Source organism: Pristiophorus japonicus, chromosome 1 (genome assembly GCF_044704955.1).
Source record: "Pristiophorus japonicus isolate sPriJap1 chromosome 1, sPriJap1.hap1, whole genome shotgun sequence".
NCBI classification, from domain to species: Eukaryota; Metazoa; Chordata; class Chondrichthyes; family Pristiophoridae; genus Pristiophorus; species Pristiophorus japonicus.
The window spans coordinates 117,824,163-117,841,447 of NC_091977.1; the positions used below are offsets into that span (position 1 = coordinate 117,824,163).

A 17,285-nucleotide genomic window follows, 5' to 3' on the forward strand; every position below is an offset into this window, starting at 1 on the left:
AAAGATATAATAGCAGCGCATTTGGAAAGCGGTGACATGATCAGTCTAAGTCAGCATGGATTTATGAAAGGGAAGTCATGCTTGACAAGTCTTCTAGAATTTTTTAAGGATGTAACTAGTAGAGTGGACAAGGGAGAACCAGTGGATGTGGTGTATTTGGACTTTCAAAAGGCTTTTGACAAGGTCCCACACAAGAAATTAGTGTGCAAAATTAAAGCACATGGTATTGGGTGTAATGTAATCACGTGGATAGAGAACTGGTTGGCAGAAAGGAAGCAAAGAGTAGGAACAAACGGGTCCTTTTCAGATTGGCAGGCAGTGACTAGTGTGGTACCGCAAGGTTCAGTACTGGGACCCCAGCAATTTACAATATACATTAATGATTTAGACGAAGGAATTGAATGTAATATCTCCAAGTTTGCAGATGACATTAAGCTGGGTGGTGGTGTGAGCTGTGAGGAGGATGCTAAGAGGCTGCAGGATGACTTGGACAGGTTAGGTGAGTGGGCAAATGCATGGTAGATGCAGTATAATGTAGATAAATGTGAGGATATCCACTTTGGTGGCAAAAACAGGATATGCTAAATCTAAACAAATTTAGCCCAAATAAGTTTGTATAGTTCCAATGTTAAGGCTAAGCACAATAGACAGAATTGTATGATTACAATATACATAGATGACCTGGAAGAGGGGACAGAGTGTAGTGTAACAAAATTTGCAGATGACACAAAGATTAGTGGGAAAGCGGGTGGTGTAGAGGACAGAGAGAGGCTGCAAAGAGATTTAGATAGGTTAAGCAAGAGGGCTAAGGTTTGGCAGATAGAATACAATGTCGGAAAGTGTGAGGTCATCCACCTTGGAAAAAAAAAGTAAAAGGGAATATTATTTGAATGGGGAGAAATTACAACATGCTGCGATGCAGAGGGACCTGGGGTCCTTGTGCATGAATCCCAAAAAGTTAGTTTGCAGGTGCAACAGGTAATCAGGAAGGCGAATGGAATGTTGGCCTTCATTGCGAGAGGGATGGAGTACAAAAGCAGGGAGGTCCTGCTGCAACTGTATAGGGTATTGGTGAGGCCGCATCTGGAGTACTGCGTGCAGTTTTGGTCACCTTACTTAAGGAAGGATATACTAGCTTTGGAGGGGCTACAGAGACGATTCACTAAGCTGATTCCGGAGATGAGGGGGTTACCTTATGATGATAGATTGAGTAGACTGGGTCTTTACTCGGAGTTCAGAAGGATGAGGGGGGATCTTATAGAAACATTTAAAATAATGAAAGGGATAGACAAGATAGAGGCAGAGAGGTTGTTTCCACTGGTCAGGGAGACTAGAACTAGGGAGCACAGCATCAAAATACGGGGGAGACAATTTAAAACCGAGTTGAGAAGGAATTTCTTCTCCCAGAGGGTTGTGAATCTGTGGAATTCTCTGCCCAAGGAAGCAGTTGAGGCTAGCTCATTGAATGTATTCAAATCACAGATAGATAGATTTTTAACCAATAAAGGAATTAAGGATTACGGGGAGCGGGCAGGTAAGTGGAGCTGAGTCCACGGCCAGATCAGTCATGATCTTGTTGAATGGCGGAGCAGGCTCGAGGGGCTAGATGGCCTACTCCTGTTCCTAATTCTTATGTTTTTATGTTCTAAGTGCAAGGCATTCTTAAACATAGAAAATCGGTGTAGGAGTAGATCATTCGGCCCTGCGAGCCTGCACCACCATTCAATAAGATCATGGCTGATCATTCCCTCAGTACCAAGTTCCTGCTTTCTCTCCATACCCCTTGATCCCTTTCGCTGTAAGGGCTATATCTAACTCCCTCTTGAATATATCCAATGAACTGGCATCAACAACTCTCTGTGACAGGGAATTCCACAGGATAACAACTCTGTGAAGAAGTTTCTCCTCATCTCAGTCCTAAATGGCCTACCCCTTATCCTTAGACTGTGTCCCCTTGGTCTGGATTTCCCCAACATCGGGAACATTCTTCCCACATCTAACCTGTCCAGTCCCGTCAGAATCTCATATGTTTCTATGAGATCCCCTCTCATCCTTCTAAACTCCAGTGTATAAAGGCCCAGTTGATCCAGTCTCTCCTATGTCAGTCCTGCCATCCCGGGAATCAGTCTGGTGAACCTTCGCTGCACTCTCTCAATAGCAAGAACGTCGTTCCTCAGTTTAGGAGACCAAAATTTAACACAATATTCCAGGTGAGGCATCACCAAGGCCCTGTAAAGCTGCAGCAAGACCTCCCAGCTCCTATACTCAAATCCCCTAGCTATGAAGGCCAACATACCATTTGCCTTCTTCACCGCCTGCTGTACCTGCATGCCAACTTTCAATGACTGATGAACCATGAGACCCAGGTCTCATTGCACCTTCCCTTTTCCTAATCTGCTGCCATTCAGATAATATTCTGCCTTCGTGTTTTTGCCACCAAAGTGGATAACCTCACATTTATCCACATTATACTGCATCTGCCATGCATTTGCCCACTCACCTAACCTGTTCAAGTCACCCTGCAGCCTCTTAGCGTCCTCCTCACAGCTCACACTGCCAACTCAGTTTAGTGTCATCTGCAAACTTGGAGATATTGCACTCAATTCCTTCATCCAAATCATTAATGTATATTGTAAAGAGCTGGGGTCCCAGCACTGAGCCCTGCGGCACTCCACTAGTCGCTGCCTGCCATTCTGAAAAGGATCAGATTATCCCGACTCTCTGCTTCCTGTCTGTTAACCAGTTCTCCATCCATATCAGTACATTACCCCCAATTTGATTTTGCACACCAATCTCTTGTATGGGACCTTGTCAAAAGCCTTTTGAAAGTCCAAATACACCACATCCACTGGCTCTCCCATGTCCACTCTACCAGTTACATACTCAAAAATGTCTAGATTTGTCAAGCATGATTTCCCTTTCATAAATCCATGCTGACTTGGACTGATCCTGTCACTGCTTTCCAAATGCGCTGCTATTCCATCTTTAATAATTGATTCCAACATTTGCTCCACCACTGACGTCAGGCTAACCGGTCTATAATTACCCGTTTTCTTTCTCTCTCCGTTTTTAAAAAGTGGGGTTACATTAGCTACACTCCAGTCCATAGGAACTGATCCAGAGTCGATAGACTGTTGGAAAATGATCACCAATGCATCCACTATTTCTATGGCCACTTCCTTAAGAACTCTGGGATACAGACTATCAGGCCCCGGGGATTTATCGGCCTTCAATCCCATCAATTACCCTAACACAATTTCCCACCTAATAAGGATATCCTTCAGTTCCTCCTTCTCACTAGACCCTCGGTCCCCTAGTACTTCTGAAAGGTTATTTGTGTCTTCCTTCGTGAACCAAAGTATTTGTTCAACCGGTCTGCCATTTCTTTGTTTCCCATTATAAATTTACCTGAATCTGACTGCAACGGACCTACGTTTGTCTTCACTAATCTTTTTCTCTTCACATATGTATTGAAGCTTTTGCAGTCAGTTTTTATGTTCCCGGCAAACTTCCTCTCATACTCTATTTTCTCCCTCCTAATTAAACCTTTTGTCCTCCCCCGCTGAATTGTAAATTTCTCCCAGTCCTCAGTTTTGCTGCTTTTTCTGGCCAATTTATATGCCTCTTCCTTGGATTTAACACTAGCCTTAATTTCCCTGGTTAGCCAGGGTTGAGCCACTTGCCCGTTTTATTTTTACTCCAGTCAGGGATATTCAATTGTTGAAGTTCGTCCATGGGATCTTTAAATGTTTGCCATTGCCTATCCTCCGTCAACCCTTTAAGTATTATTTGCCATTCTACTCTAGCCAATTCATGCCTCATACCATCGAAGTTACCTTTTCTTAAGTTCAGGACCCTAGTCTCTGAATTAACTGTGTCGTTCTCCATCTTAATAAAGAATTCTACCATATTATGGTCACTCTTCCGCAAGGGGCCTAGCACAACAAGATTGCTAATTAGTCCTCTCTCATTACACATCGCCCAGTCTAGGATGGCCAGCTCTCGAGTTGGTTCCTCGACATATTGGTCTAGAAAACCATTCCTAATGCACTCCAGGAAATCCTCCACCACCGCATTGCTACCAGTTTGGTTAGCCCAATCTATATGTAGATTAAAGTCGCCCATACTGCTGTACCTTTTTTGCATGCATCCCTAATTTCTTGTTTGATGCTGTCCCCAACACACTACTACTGTTTGGTGGGCTGTACACATCTCCCACTAGCGTTTTCTGCCCTTTGGTATTCCGCAGCTCCACCCATGCAGATTTTACATCATCCAAGCTAATGTCCTTCCTTAATATTGCGTTACTTTCCTCTTTAACCAGCAACGCTACCTCACCTCCTTTTCCTTTCTGTCTATCCTTCCTGAATATTGAATACCCCTGGATGTTGAGTTCCCAGCCTTGGTCACCCTGGAGCTATGTCTCCGTGATGCCAATTATATCATATTCATTTATTGCTGCCTGTGCAGTTAATTCGTCCACCTTATTACGAATACTCCTCGCATTGAGGCACAGAGCCTTCACGCTTGTCTTTTTAACACACTTTGCCCGTTTAGAATTTTGCTGTAATGTGGCCCTTTTTGATTTTTGCCTTGGATCTCTCTGTCCTCCACTTTTACTTTTCTCCTTTCCAGCTTTTGCTTCTGTCCCCATTCTACTTCCCTCTGTCTCCATGCATAGGTTCGCATCCCCCTGCCATATTAGTTTAACCGCTCCCCAACTGCACTAGCAAACACCCCCCCTAGGACATTGGTTCCAGTCCTGCCCAGGTGCAGACCGTCCGGTTTGTATTGGTCCCACCTCCCACAGAACCGGTTCCAATGTCCCAGGAACTGGAAACAGCAGCAATAACTCAACAGCAAGAAAGCAGCTCTACAGACGGCTGACGGTCGAGGTTCAACAAAAAAACCATGACCTAAAGAACAGATGGTGGGTGGAGAAAGTGCACGAGATCCAGCAGCCAGCCGACAACCATGATTTGCGAGGATTCTTTAGCGCAGTCAAGACCACCTACGGCCCAAGCACCCAAGGCCCTACCCCACTGCTGGCCAAAAATGGAGAGGCAGTCATCAAGGACAGAAAGGCAGTCAGTGCCCGCTGGAAGGAACACTTCGAAGATCTCCTTAATTGAGACTTTGTCTTCGACATGAGTGTTCTCGACTCCATCTTGCAGCATGCTACCCGTCACCATCTCAGCACAACCCCAACCCGTTACGAGGTAGAGAAGGCCATCCGACAGATGAAGAACAAGGCTTCAGGAACAGATCGAATTCCCGTCGAAGCACTAAACATGGTGGAGAAGCACTATTGGTGGGAATACGTGACCTCATTTCTCTTCACTGGAAGATTGAGGGCATGCCAGGAGATCTCAGAGATGCCGTAATTGTGACCATCTTCAAGAAAAGGTGACAAGTCTAATTGTGGTAACTACAGAGGAGTTTCCCTGCTGTCGGCCTCAGGGAAAGTCATCGCAAGAATCCTCCTCAACCGTCTTCTCCCTGAGTCGCAATACGGATTCCGCCCACTAAAGGGCACAACGGACATGATCTTCACTGCGCGGCAATTACAAGAGAAATGCAGGGAACAGCACCAACCCTTGTACATGGACTTTGACCTCACAAAGGCCTTCAACACCATCAATCGTGAGAGATTATGGAGCGTCCTCCTCCGGTTCGACTGCCCCCAAAAGTTTGTTACCATCCTCCACCTGCTCCACAATGACAAGCAAGCTGCGATCCTGACCAACGGATCCACCGCAGACCCAATTCACGTTCGGACTGGGGTCAAGCAAGGCTGTGTCATCTTCTCGATCTTCCTTGCTGAAATGCTCCATCTCACCCTCAGTAAGCTCCCCACTGGAGTGAAGCTAAATTACAGGATAAACGGGAATCTGTTCAACCTCCATCGCCTCCAGGCTAGATCTAAGGTCGTTCCATCCTCTGTCATTGAATTATACTATGCTGATGACGCTTGCGTCCATGCACATTCGGAGGCCGAACTCCAAGCCATCGTCAACACCTTCACTGAGGTGTACGAGGGCCTAGGCCTTATACTAAACATCCATAAGACAAAGGTCCTCTACCAACTGGCCCCCGCCACACAGCTCTTGCCCGGCGGTTATCAAAATTCACGATGAGACCTTGGACAACGTGATCCATTTTTCATATCTTGGGAACAGACATCGACGACGAGGTCCAACACCGCCTTCAGTGTGCCAGTGCAGCCTTTGGTCGCCTGAGGAAGAGAGTGCTTGAAGACCAGGACCTCAAAACCGGCACCAACCAGCACAGAGCAGTAGTGATACCTGTCCTCCTATATGGCTGAGAGACATGGACTATATACAGCAGGTATCTCAAAACGCTGGAGAAGTATCACCAGCATTGCCTCTGCACGATCCTGCAAGATCCATTGGTCAGTGTTCTCGCTCAGACCAACATCCTCAGCATCGAAGCATTGACCATGCTCGATCAGCTCCATTGGGTGGGCCACATCAACCGTATGCCTGACACGAGACTCCCAAAACAAGCGCTATACTCGGAGCTTCGACACAGCAAGCGAACCCCAGGTGGATAGAGGAAACGCTTCAAGGACACCCTCAAAGCTTCCTTGAAAAAGTGCAACATCCCTACCGACACCTGGGAATCCCTAGCCCAAGACCGCCCAAAGTGGAAGAGAAGCATCCGGGAAGGCGCTGAAAACCTCGAGTCTCATCGCCGAGAGTAAGATGAAGCCAAGTGTAGACAGCGGAAGGAGCGCGCAGCAACTCGGGCACTCCACCCACCCATTCCTTCAACCACCGTCTGCCCCACCTGTGACAGAGACTGCAGGTCCCGCATTGGACTCATCAGTCACCTGAGAACTCATTTTTAGTGTGGAAGCAAGTCATCCTCGACCCCGAGGGACTGCCGATGATGATGATGGTTCAATAGTACCCCACAGGCTGATTTCTGAAGGACATAGATGCCAGACTAGGCCTGGGTCAGGTGGTGAGGGAACCAATATAAAGGAAGCAGTATACTCGACCTTGTCATCACCAACCTACCTATCACAAACACATCTGTCCACGCTAACATTGGTATAAATAGCCAGCACATAGTTATTGTCAAGACAAAATCTGAGCTTTACTGTGAGGACACCGTAGGCAATGGCAAACATTTAAAGATCACATGGATGAACTTCAACAATTGTACAGCCCTGTCTGGAGTAAAAATAAAAAGGGGAAGGTGGCTCAACAGCGGCTAACAAGAAAAATTAAGGATAGTATTAAATCCAAGGAAGAGGCATATAAATTGGCCAGAAAAGGCAGCAAAGCTGAGGATTGGGAGAAATTTAGAATTCAGCAGAGGAGGACAAAGGGTTTAATTAGGAGGGGGGAAATAGTGTACGAGAGGAACATAAAAACTGACTACAAAAGTTTCCATAGATACGTGAAGAGAAAAAAATTAGTGAAGACAAACGTAGGTCCCTTGCAGTCAGATTCAGGTGAATTTATAATGGGGAACAAAGAAATGGCAGACCAGTTGAACAAATACTTTGGTTCTGTCTTCACGAAGGAAGACACAAATAACCTCCGGAAGTACTAGGGGACCGAGGGTCTAGTGAGAAGGAGGAACTGAAGGAAATCCTTATTAGGCGGGAAATTGTGTTTGGAAAATTGATGGGATAGAAGGCCGATAAATCCCCAGGGCCTGATAGTCTGCATCCCAGAGTACTTAAGGAAGTGGCCCTAGAAATAGTGGATGCATTGGTGATCATTTTCTAACAGTCTATTGACCCTGGATCAGTTCCTATGGACTGGAGGATAGCTAATGTAACACCACTTTTTAAGAAAGGAGAGAGAAAGAAAATGGGTAATTATAGACCAGGTAGCCTGACATCAGTAGTGGGGAAAATGTTGGGATCAATTATTAAAGATGAAATAGCAGCGCATTTGGAAAGCAGTGACAGGATCGGTCCAAGTCAGCATGGATTTATGAAGGGGAAATCATGCTTGACAAATCTTCTAGACATTTTTGAGTATGTAACTAGTAGAGTGGACAAGGAAGAACCAGTGGATGTGGTGTATTTGGACTTTCAAAAGACTTGGGGTATTGGGGGTAATGTACTGACGTGGATGGAGAACTGGTTAGCAAACAGGAAGCAGAGAGTCGGGATAAACGGATCCTTTTCAGAATGGCAGGCAGTGACTAGTGGGGTGCCGCAGGGCTCAGTGTTGGGACCCCAGCTATTTACAATATACATTAATGACTTAGATTGAGGAATCTCCAAGTTTGCAGATGACACTAAGCTGGGTGGAGGTGTGAGCTGTGAGGAGGACGCTAAGAGGCCGCAGGATGACTTGGACAGGTTAGGTGAGTGGGCAAATGCATGGCAAATGCAATATAATGTGGATAAATGTGAGGTTATCCACTTTGGTGGCAAAAACACGAAGGCAGAATATTATCTGAATGGCGGCAGATTAGGAAAAGGGAAGGCGCAACGAGACCTGGGTGTCATGGTACATTAGTCATTAAAAGTTGGCATGCAGGTAGTGAAGAAGGCAAATGATGTGTTGGCCTTCATAGCTAGGGGATTTGAGTATAGGAGCAGGGAAGTCATACTGCAGTTGTACAGGGCCTTGGTGAGGCCTCACCTGGAATATTGTGTTCCGTTTTGGTCTCCTAATCTGAGGAAGGATGTTCTTGCTATTGAAGGAATGCAGCGAAGGTTCATCAGGCTGATTCCTGGGATGACAGGACTGACATATGAGGAGAGACTGGATCGACTGGGCCTGTATTCATTGGAGTTTAGAAGGATGAAAAGGGATCTCATAGAAACATATAAAATTCTGACGGGACTGAACAATTTAGATGCAGGAAGAATGTTCCCGATGTTGGGGAAATCCAGAACCAGGGGACACAGTCTAAGGATAAGGGGTAAGCCATTTAGGACTGAGATGAGGAGAAACCTCTTCACTCAGAGAATTGTTAACCTGTGGCATTCTCTACCACAGAGGGTTGTTGATGCCAGTTCATTGGATATATTCAAGAGGGAGTTAGATATGGCTCTTACGGTTAAGGGGATCAAGGGGTATGGAGAGAAAGCAGGAGAAGGGTACTGATCTTATTGAATGGTGGTGCAGGCTCAAAGGGCCGAATGGCCTACTCCTGCACCTATTTTCTACGTTTCATCGTGTAGTGTGGCACTACCACCGTGCTGTGGAACACACCAAAGACAGATCGAGCAACCCAAAACTGAGCATTAATGAGACATTGTGGATCATCAACAGCATTGCATACAACCAAATTTGTAATCTCATGGGCCAGCACATCTCTTACTTTTTGATCACCATCAAGCCTGGAGGCCAACCCTGGCTTAATGGGGAGTTCAGGGCATGCCAATAACAGCACCAGACATATCTTAGAATGGAATACAAACCTATGAAGCTACTAAAAAGGGTCATCTGTATGATAAACACCAAAAGCAGCAAGCAATATAAATAACTAAGTTGTCGCACAAATAACTTGAGTACATCTCTATAGACTCACCACATCCAGTTGAGAACAGTGGTGGACAACCTGGCAACTAGCAGGAGACAGCGGCTCTATGTATATCCTCATCCTTAAACACGATGGAGCCCAGCACACAAGTGCAGGAGACAAGTCTCAAGTCTTTGCAAATGTCTTCAGCCAAAATGTGGAAGATTACCCTTGTATGTCACATAAATCTAACCAGGCCAATTACTGTCTATCAACCTCCTCCCAATCAGTAAACTGGTGGAAGGATTCATCAATATTGCCATCAAGCGACACTTAGTCACCAATAAACTGTTTATTGATGCTTATTTCGGGTTTGGCCAGAACCACTTGACTTTATACCAACATCACAGCTTTGATTCAGGCATGGACACAAGTGCTGAATAACAGAGAAGCAGAGAGTAGCTGCTTTTGACATCTAGGCAGCATTCGACTGAGTATGACACCAAGAAGCCCTGTGGGGGTCAAAGGAAAACCATTTTGGGATTAAATCTGACACAAATGAAAATTGTCGTGATTGGTGGAGGCCAGTCATCACAGCTCCAGGATATCACTGTAGTTTCAGGGATGTATCCTTGGACCGTCCATCTTCAGCTAAATAATCAGTAGTCTTCCCTCCATAAGAAGTTATGGAGTGGAGCTGTTTGTTGATGATTCCAGATTGTTCTGCTCCATTGACAACGCTTTTGATAATGAAGCAATCCATTTACAACTTACAGCGACATATGGATAACATCCAGGTGTGGGCAGATATGTAGCAGGTAAAATTTACACCACTTAAGTACTGGATAATCACCATCTTAAGAGAAAGTCAAGCCATTTCCCAAGAGAAAGTCCAGCCATCTCCCTTTGCTCTTCAAGGGCATCACCATCATATAGTCTCCATAATCAACATCATAAAGGGTCACCACTGACCAGAAACGTAACTGGACCAACCATATCAACACCATAGCTACAACAGCAGGGCAGAGGCTGGGCACTCAGTGATGAATGGCTTACCTCATGACCTATCAAAGTCTCATCAACCACATGGCTCAAGTCAGAAGTGTGATGAAATACTCACCACTTACCTGGATGGGTGCAACACTCAAGAAGCTCAATACCAAGACAGAGCAGTCTGCTTGGTTGATGCCCTGCCACTGGACTCAATATCCACTCCTTCCACCAGTGGTGCACTGTGGTTGCAGTAAGTACAATCTACAGGATGCACTGCAGCAACTTACCAAGGTTACTTCGGCAGTACTTCCCCTCCCTGTAATCTCTACCACCAAGAAGGACAAGAACAATGTTGTGGGAATGCCATCACTTCCAAGCTCCTCTCAAATCACACATCATTTTTATTTGAACATATATTGTCGTTCGTTCATCACCACTCGGTCAATATCCTAGAATGTCCTGCCTAGCACCATTGTGGAAGTACCATCACCACAAGGACATCAGTGGTTCAAGAAGGTGGCCCACTACTACCTCCTCAGGACAATAAGGGATGGGCAATAAATGCACTCTTGCCAACATCGGCCACACCCCAAATATAAAGTTTTTAAAAAGCTTCCAATGTTTGTCCAATCAGGACCATCATTTATGGTCCTGCAGTAATTGATGATCTTTGCTGAGGCATAATTAGTTCTAAACTTTCTTGGCTAGATCCTACCATACCAGTGAGTTACACTCCAACATCCAAGTTGCAATGTTATTTGGAACAGAGTGTGAAGAAATTCCAGTTCCCAGTGACAGATTACCTCCTCAGTTCCTATTAATGAGGTGGGCCTGAATCTCAATCCTCAATAGTATCCTAGAACATTGTAAACCTGCCTAGTTCAAGTAACATCAAATCTGCCAGCTGATTAACACAGTTGTAATATTTTATCATCAGGCATGTCATCTTGCAGCCAACCTGACCACAAAGAGGCCTATTTACTTTCCCTTCCATGGGGTGAGGGGAGGCAGGGGGGGGGGGGGGGGGTGGGGAACAGTCAATAGTTGGTCAATAACTATCAACTGCAATTTTTTTCATGAGCTATGCTGTTCCCCACAAAGCTATTGAGAAGTCATTGGTGCCTGCTATCTGCCCAAGGAGGCCTCAAACCCGAGCTAGTCAGTGTTGCCCAAAAAATAGATCACATTGACTCCAAAAAATATTTGATGTTACGGTTTAAAAATGCTTTCAGAAAATGCCAAACATGTTGCAACAAATGATGTTCTTTTGCAGAGGCATAATTAGTTCTACACTTTCTTTACTAGTCCCTACGATACCAGTAAGTTACACTTCAATTTCCAATTTGCTGACCTCTCATCAGTTTATGTTAAGGGACCAAAATGCTTCAACACAGAATCCCACCAGTTATGCCTTATGATCTTGGGCTTGCATTTATTTACAGCATTTCGATTTTGTGTCCTTAAAGGAGTGAATCACCTTAAAACACACCTCCAATTTAACAACAGAACACTACATTTTACATATGGTATAATGCTCCTGTCACGAGCAAAATACTGTTGGAGATGTACTGTTTTTAAAAAAAAAGATTTCTTACCGCTGCTAAATTGTTAAGCATGGTCAAACCACATTTTGACATTGTAATGTTGAGTTGGTCTTTTGAAGAGAAGTGAATAACTGTTTTATATACAGGGGTATGGATTTTGTCCTCCTCATTTTCTGTTTTTGTCATTGTTTTGACAGCCTTCTTCTTTACCTGAAGTGATAAAGAGGTGTACAGGTTGGTTATTAACACATCTACCTCAAAGGGTAAATATTTGTTTGACTTTTATGTTGAGATGTTTAAAAGATTAAACTATTTGATAGGAAAGACAGAAAAAAGATGAATTCCTCTGGTGGGAGTGTCCAGAACAATGGGGCATAACCTTAAAATTAAAGCTAAGCCGTTTAGGAGTGATGGCAGGAAGCACTTCTTCACACAAAGGGCAGTGGAAATCAGGAACTCTCTCCCCCAAAAAGCTGTTGAAGATAGGTCAATTGAAAATTTCAAAACTGAGATTGCAAGATTTTTTTTAAGCAAGAGTATGAAGGGTTACAGAACCAAGGTGGATAGATGATGTTAAGATAAAGATCAGCCATGATCTAATTGAATGGCAGGAGGGACTGAATTGGCCTTCTCCTGTTCCTATGATTTGGCTTAATTGGTAAATAAGTATTTTGCATCATAGAACAACAGGTAGGTGGAAAGGCTTCTGAGTTATCTGTAGAGTGCAAAACATGTTAGTTGGCTCAAATTTCACAGGAAGCATAGATATCTAAAATTTCACATTCACTAAAAATCAACTGAACAAAAAACACCTTGGGCTGGATTTTCAGGACTTCCCCGCTCCATTTTCTGCCCCTGGAGTGGCGACAATGGCGGTGAAGCTGTTTTGGCTGGGTGGTCGGCCTCCAGCATCCCGCAGAGATCCTCGGGTCCGGTTTTGCAATGGCGCTGAGTAGCACCGCCTGGAAGAGCTGTGCCAGTGTGCCACACCCCTGGTTGTGACACCAGCGCGAGTTTTGACTCTTGCCCGACCCATCCGCCGGAAAGCAAGCCTCACACTGACTGCCTGGGAAATCAGGGCGGTCCAACCATCCCAACGGCGAAGAGGTGAGTAATGGACTCCTAAGGCAAGTGTGATTGTTTTTTTCTTTTAATTTTTCTTGCGATTTGTATTGTGTTGGTATGGGCAATGTTTTGGGAATGTTTTTGTTAGTTTTTCTTTAGGTTTCTCCCACCCCAGGCGTCTCTCGGTGCACTCCCGGCCCGGCCCTTTAGAAACATAGAAACATAGAAAATAGGTGCAGGAGTAGGCCATTCAATGAGTTAATGATGAACATGCACTTCAGTACCCCCTTCCTACTTTCTCGCCATATCCCTTGATCCCCCGAGTAGTAAGGACTTCATCTAACTCCCTTTTAAATATATTTAGTGAATTGGCCTCAACTACTTTCTGTGGTAGAGAATTCCACAGGTTCACCACTCTCTGGGTGAAGAAGTTTCTCCTCATCTCGGTCCTAAATGGCTTACCCCTTATCCTTAGACTGTGACCCCTGGTTCTGGACTTCCCCAACATTGGGAACATTCTTCCTGCATCTAACCTGTCTAAACCCGTCAGAATTTTAAATGTTTCTATGAGGTCCCCCCTCATTCTTCTGAACTCCAGTGAATACAAGCCCAGTTGATCCAGTCTTTCTTGATAGGTCAGTCCCACCATCCCGGGAATCAGTCTGGTGAATCTTCGCTGCACTCCCTCAATAGCAAGAATGTCCTTCCTCAAGTTAGGAGACCAAAACTGTACACAATACTCCAGGTGTGGCCTCACCAAGGCCCTGTACAACTGTAGCAACACCTCCCTGCCCCTGTACTCAAATCCCCTCGCTATGAAGGCCAACATGCCATTTGCTTTCTTAACCGCCTGCTGTACCTGCATGCCAACCTTCAATGACTGATGTACCATGACACCCAGGTCTCGTTGCACCTCCCCTTTTCCTAATCTGTCACCATTCAGATAATATTCTGTCCCTCTGTTTTTACCACCAAAGTGGATAACCTCACATTTATCCACATTATACTTCATCTGCCATGCATTTGCCCACTCACCTGACCTATCCAAGTCACTCTGCAGCCTCATAGCATCCTCCTCGCAGCTCACACTGCCACCCAACTTAGTGTCATCCGCAAATTTGGAGATACTACATTTAATCCCCTCGTCTAAATCATTAATGTACAATGTAAACAGCTGGGGCCCCAGCACAGAACCTTGCGGTACCCCACTAGTCACTGCCTGCCATTCTGAAAAGTACCCATTTACTCCTACTCTTTGCTTCCTGTCTGACAACCAGTTCTCAATCCACGTCAGCACACTACCCCCAATCCCATGTGCTTTAACTTTGCACATTAATCTCTTGTGTGGGACCTTGTCGAAAGCCTTCTGAAAGTCCAAATATACCACATCAACTGGTTCTCTCTTGTCCACTTTACTGGAAACATCCTCAAAAAATTCCAGAAGGTTTGTCAAGCATGATTTCCCTTTCACAAATCCATGCTGACTTGGACCTATCATGTCACCATTTTCCAAATGCACTGCTATGACATCCTTAATAATTGATTCCATCATTTTACCCACTACTGAGGTCAGGCTGACCGGTCTATAATTCCCTGTTTTCTCTCTCCCTCCTTTTTTAAAAAGTGGGGTTACATTGGCTACCCTCCACTTGATAGGAACTGATCCAGAGTCAATGGAATGTTGGAAAATGACTGTCAATGCATCCACTATTTCCAAGGCCACCTCCTGAAGTACTCTGGGATGCAGTCCATCAGGCCCTGGGGATTTATCGGCCTTCAATCCCATCAATTTCCCCAACACAATTTCCCGACTAATAAAGATTTCCCTCAGTTCCTCCTCCTTACTAGACCCTCTGACCCCTTTTATATCCGGAAGGTTGTTGGTGTCCTCCTTAGTGAATACCGAACCAAAGTACTTGTTCAATTGGTCTGCCATTTCTTTGTTCCCAGTTATGACTTCCCCTGATTCTGACTGCAGGGGATCTACGTTTGTCTTTACTAACCTTTTTCTCTTTACATACCTATAGAAACTTTTGCAATCCGCCTTAATGTTCCCTGCAAGCTTCTTCTCGTACTCCATTTTCCCTGCCCTAATCAAACCCTTTGTCCTCCTCTGCTGAGTTCTAAATTTCTCCCAGTCCCCGGGTTCACTGCTATTTCTGGGCAATTTGTATGCCACTTCCTTGGCTTTAATGCTATCCCTGATTTCCCTTGATAGCCACGGTTGAGCCACCTTCCCTTTTTTATTTTTACGCCAGACAGGAATGTACAATTGTTGTAGTTCATCCATGCGGTCTCTAAATGTCTGCCATTGCCCATCCACAGTCAACCCCTTTAGTATCATTCGCCAATCTATCCCAGCTCGGGAGTTTCCCATCCTTGCGCCCAAGAGAGGTGTAAAATGCCTCACTTAGCGCTGCGTCCCCTGATGCAGGGCCCAGCTGCCCAAAATTAATTACTGAGGTGCAAACTATTCCCGGGCGCTAACTTTCCAGCCCCAAACACATACAAAGCGAAAATCCAGCCCCTTGAATTGTTCAGTTAGGCGTAGGGCTGCAATATTTAATAATATTCTGTGCACGTTCGACCTCACATGCAATCCCCTGTTGATACAGACTTTTAATACTCTCTGTGCAATTAGCATATCTGAAAAATTTTAGGGCTAAAAATTCGATATCGCTAAAAACCTGCCGGTGCCACCGGTTGCCAAAAATAGTGGCGTTGGTGACTGATTAACGTTAGCCCAGCGCTAAACTCTCTGTGCAACACCGTTCTGGTGGTATTCATCATGTTAGATGCCCTAAGTAGCGTGGCTGTAGTGTCATTGCAGCAAGAACAGCCTTCTGTTAAAGCGAGGCTGTCATTTCAGAAAGCAGTTCGGTCTCAAAAGGGGAACTGCCTTCTGAAATGAAGAAATTAAAATCATGTCAAAATAGGCAGTTTTTAGCCTTTACAGCTCAACCACCTCCTGAAAAAAAATTAACGTTAAAAATAATTCCTAAATGGTTGTCTTCAGCTCTTAAATCTGAACTGCCTTCCGCACTTAAAAAAAAATAGTAAAAGTGCTTCAGCACGAACACAAATAGCTCAACAAGCCAGGGAAAGGGCACCCTGGGTCGCAGATGCAGCACTCCAGCTTTGTGCAGGGAGATCCTCTATCCAGAAAGAATGATGTTGGACCAGATCACCGAGGCCGTCACTGCCAACAGTATCGCCCCCATAATCTGACTCCAGTGCCCAAAGGACCTTCAGGACCTCAAACCAGTGGTCAAGGTAAATGAACGATTCTTCAAGAGCCATCTCCTACTAACTGCACTATTAGCTTAACACTGCTCAATCCACAACCCCCTCCCCCCATCACTCACCTACCAACAATCTCTACCAAGGCACATTTCCCATTCCTAGCATCACCTCAGGCCCTTGATGGAGATGGTGCTGGCCATTCTTGGCAGGGGCATGGCAGAGCCCTTGGCCAGTGATGGGGCTGAAAGGATACAAGATGCTGGAGATTTGACAGACGTATTCAAAATCATGAGGTCTGGACAGAGTAGATAGAGGGAAACTGTTCACATTGGCAGAAGGATCAAGAACCAGAGGACATAGATTTAAGGTGACGGGCAAAAGAACCAAAAGCGACGTAAGAAAAAACATTTTTACGCAGCGAATGGTTAAGATCTGGAATGCACTGCCTGAAAGAGTGGTGGAGGCAGACTCAATCTTATCTTTCAAAAGGGAGTTGGAGAAGTATCTGAAGGAAAAAAAAACTGCAGGGGTGCGGGGAAAGGGCGGGGTAGTGGGACTAGATGAGAGCCGGCACGGGCTAGATGGGTCAAATGGTTTTCTTCCGTGCTATAACCATTCTATGATTCTATGATCCTCATTCTCGCATGCATTTCTTGTTTTCCCGCCCTTCCCTTGCCACACCACCCTTGAGCCTTCCCCATTTCATATACCCAAGAAATGCGTGGTAGTGGTGGTGGACGAGGACGAGTAGAGAAGGAGGAAAAGGAGGAGAAGAGAAAGAAATACCATCACTCAATTTCACACTCCCAGCACCAGCTCAAGGTCGACCAGCAAGACCATTTGCATTTTCTCCCGCTGAAAGTCAGCAGCCTTCCACCAACCATGCTGTAGCTACTGGGGTAGCACTGTGTGATATCAGTAGGATCGACAAAGGCACATACAAGAGGGAATGCGCAAGGGTGATTAGTTGATTTCTTGATG

General features: G+C 45.2%; 1 protein-coding gene across 2 annotated transcripts in view; it reads right to left on the reverse strand.

Annotated features, from left to right (window-relative positions):
• The window catches only part of vps13a (vacuolar protein sorting 13 homolog A), a 645,125-nt gene that overhangs the window by 256,605 nt on the left and 371,235 nt on the right, over positions 1-17,285 (reverse strand). For both annotated transcript variants that reach the window (XM_070882697.1, XM_070882688.1), the window contains exon 43: positions 12,048-12,206. In XM_070882697.1, the coding sequence (XP_070738798.1) occupies positions 12,048-12,206 (159 nt within the window). The remainder of the gene's footprint in view (positions 1-12,047; positions 12,207-17,285) is intronic.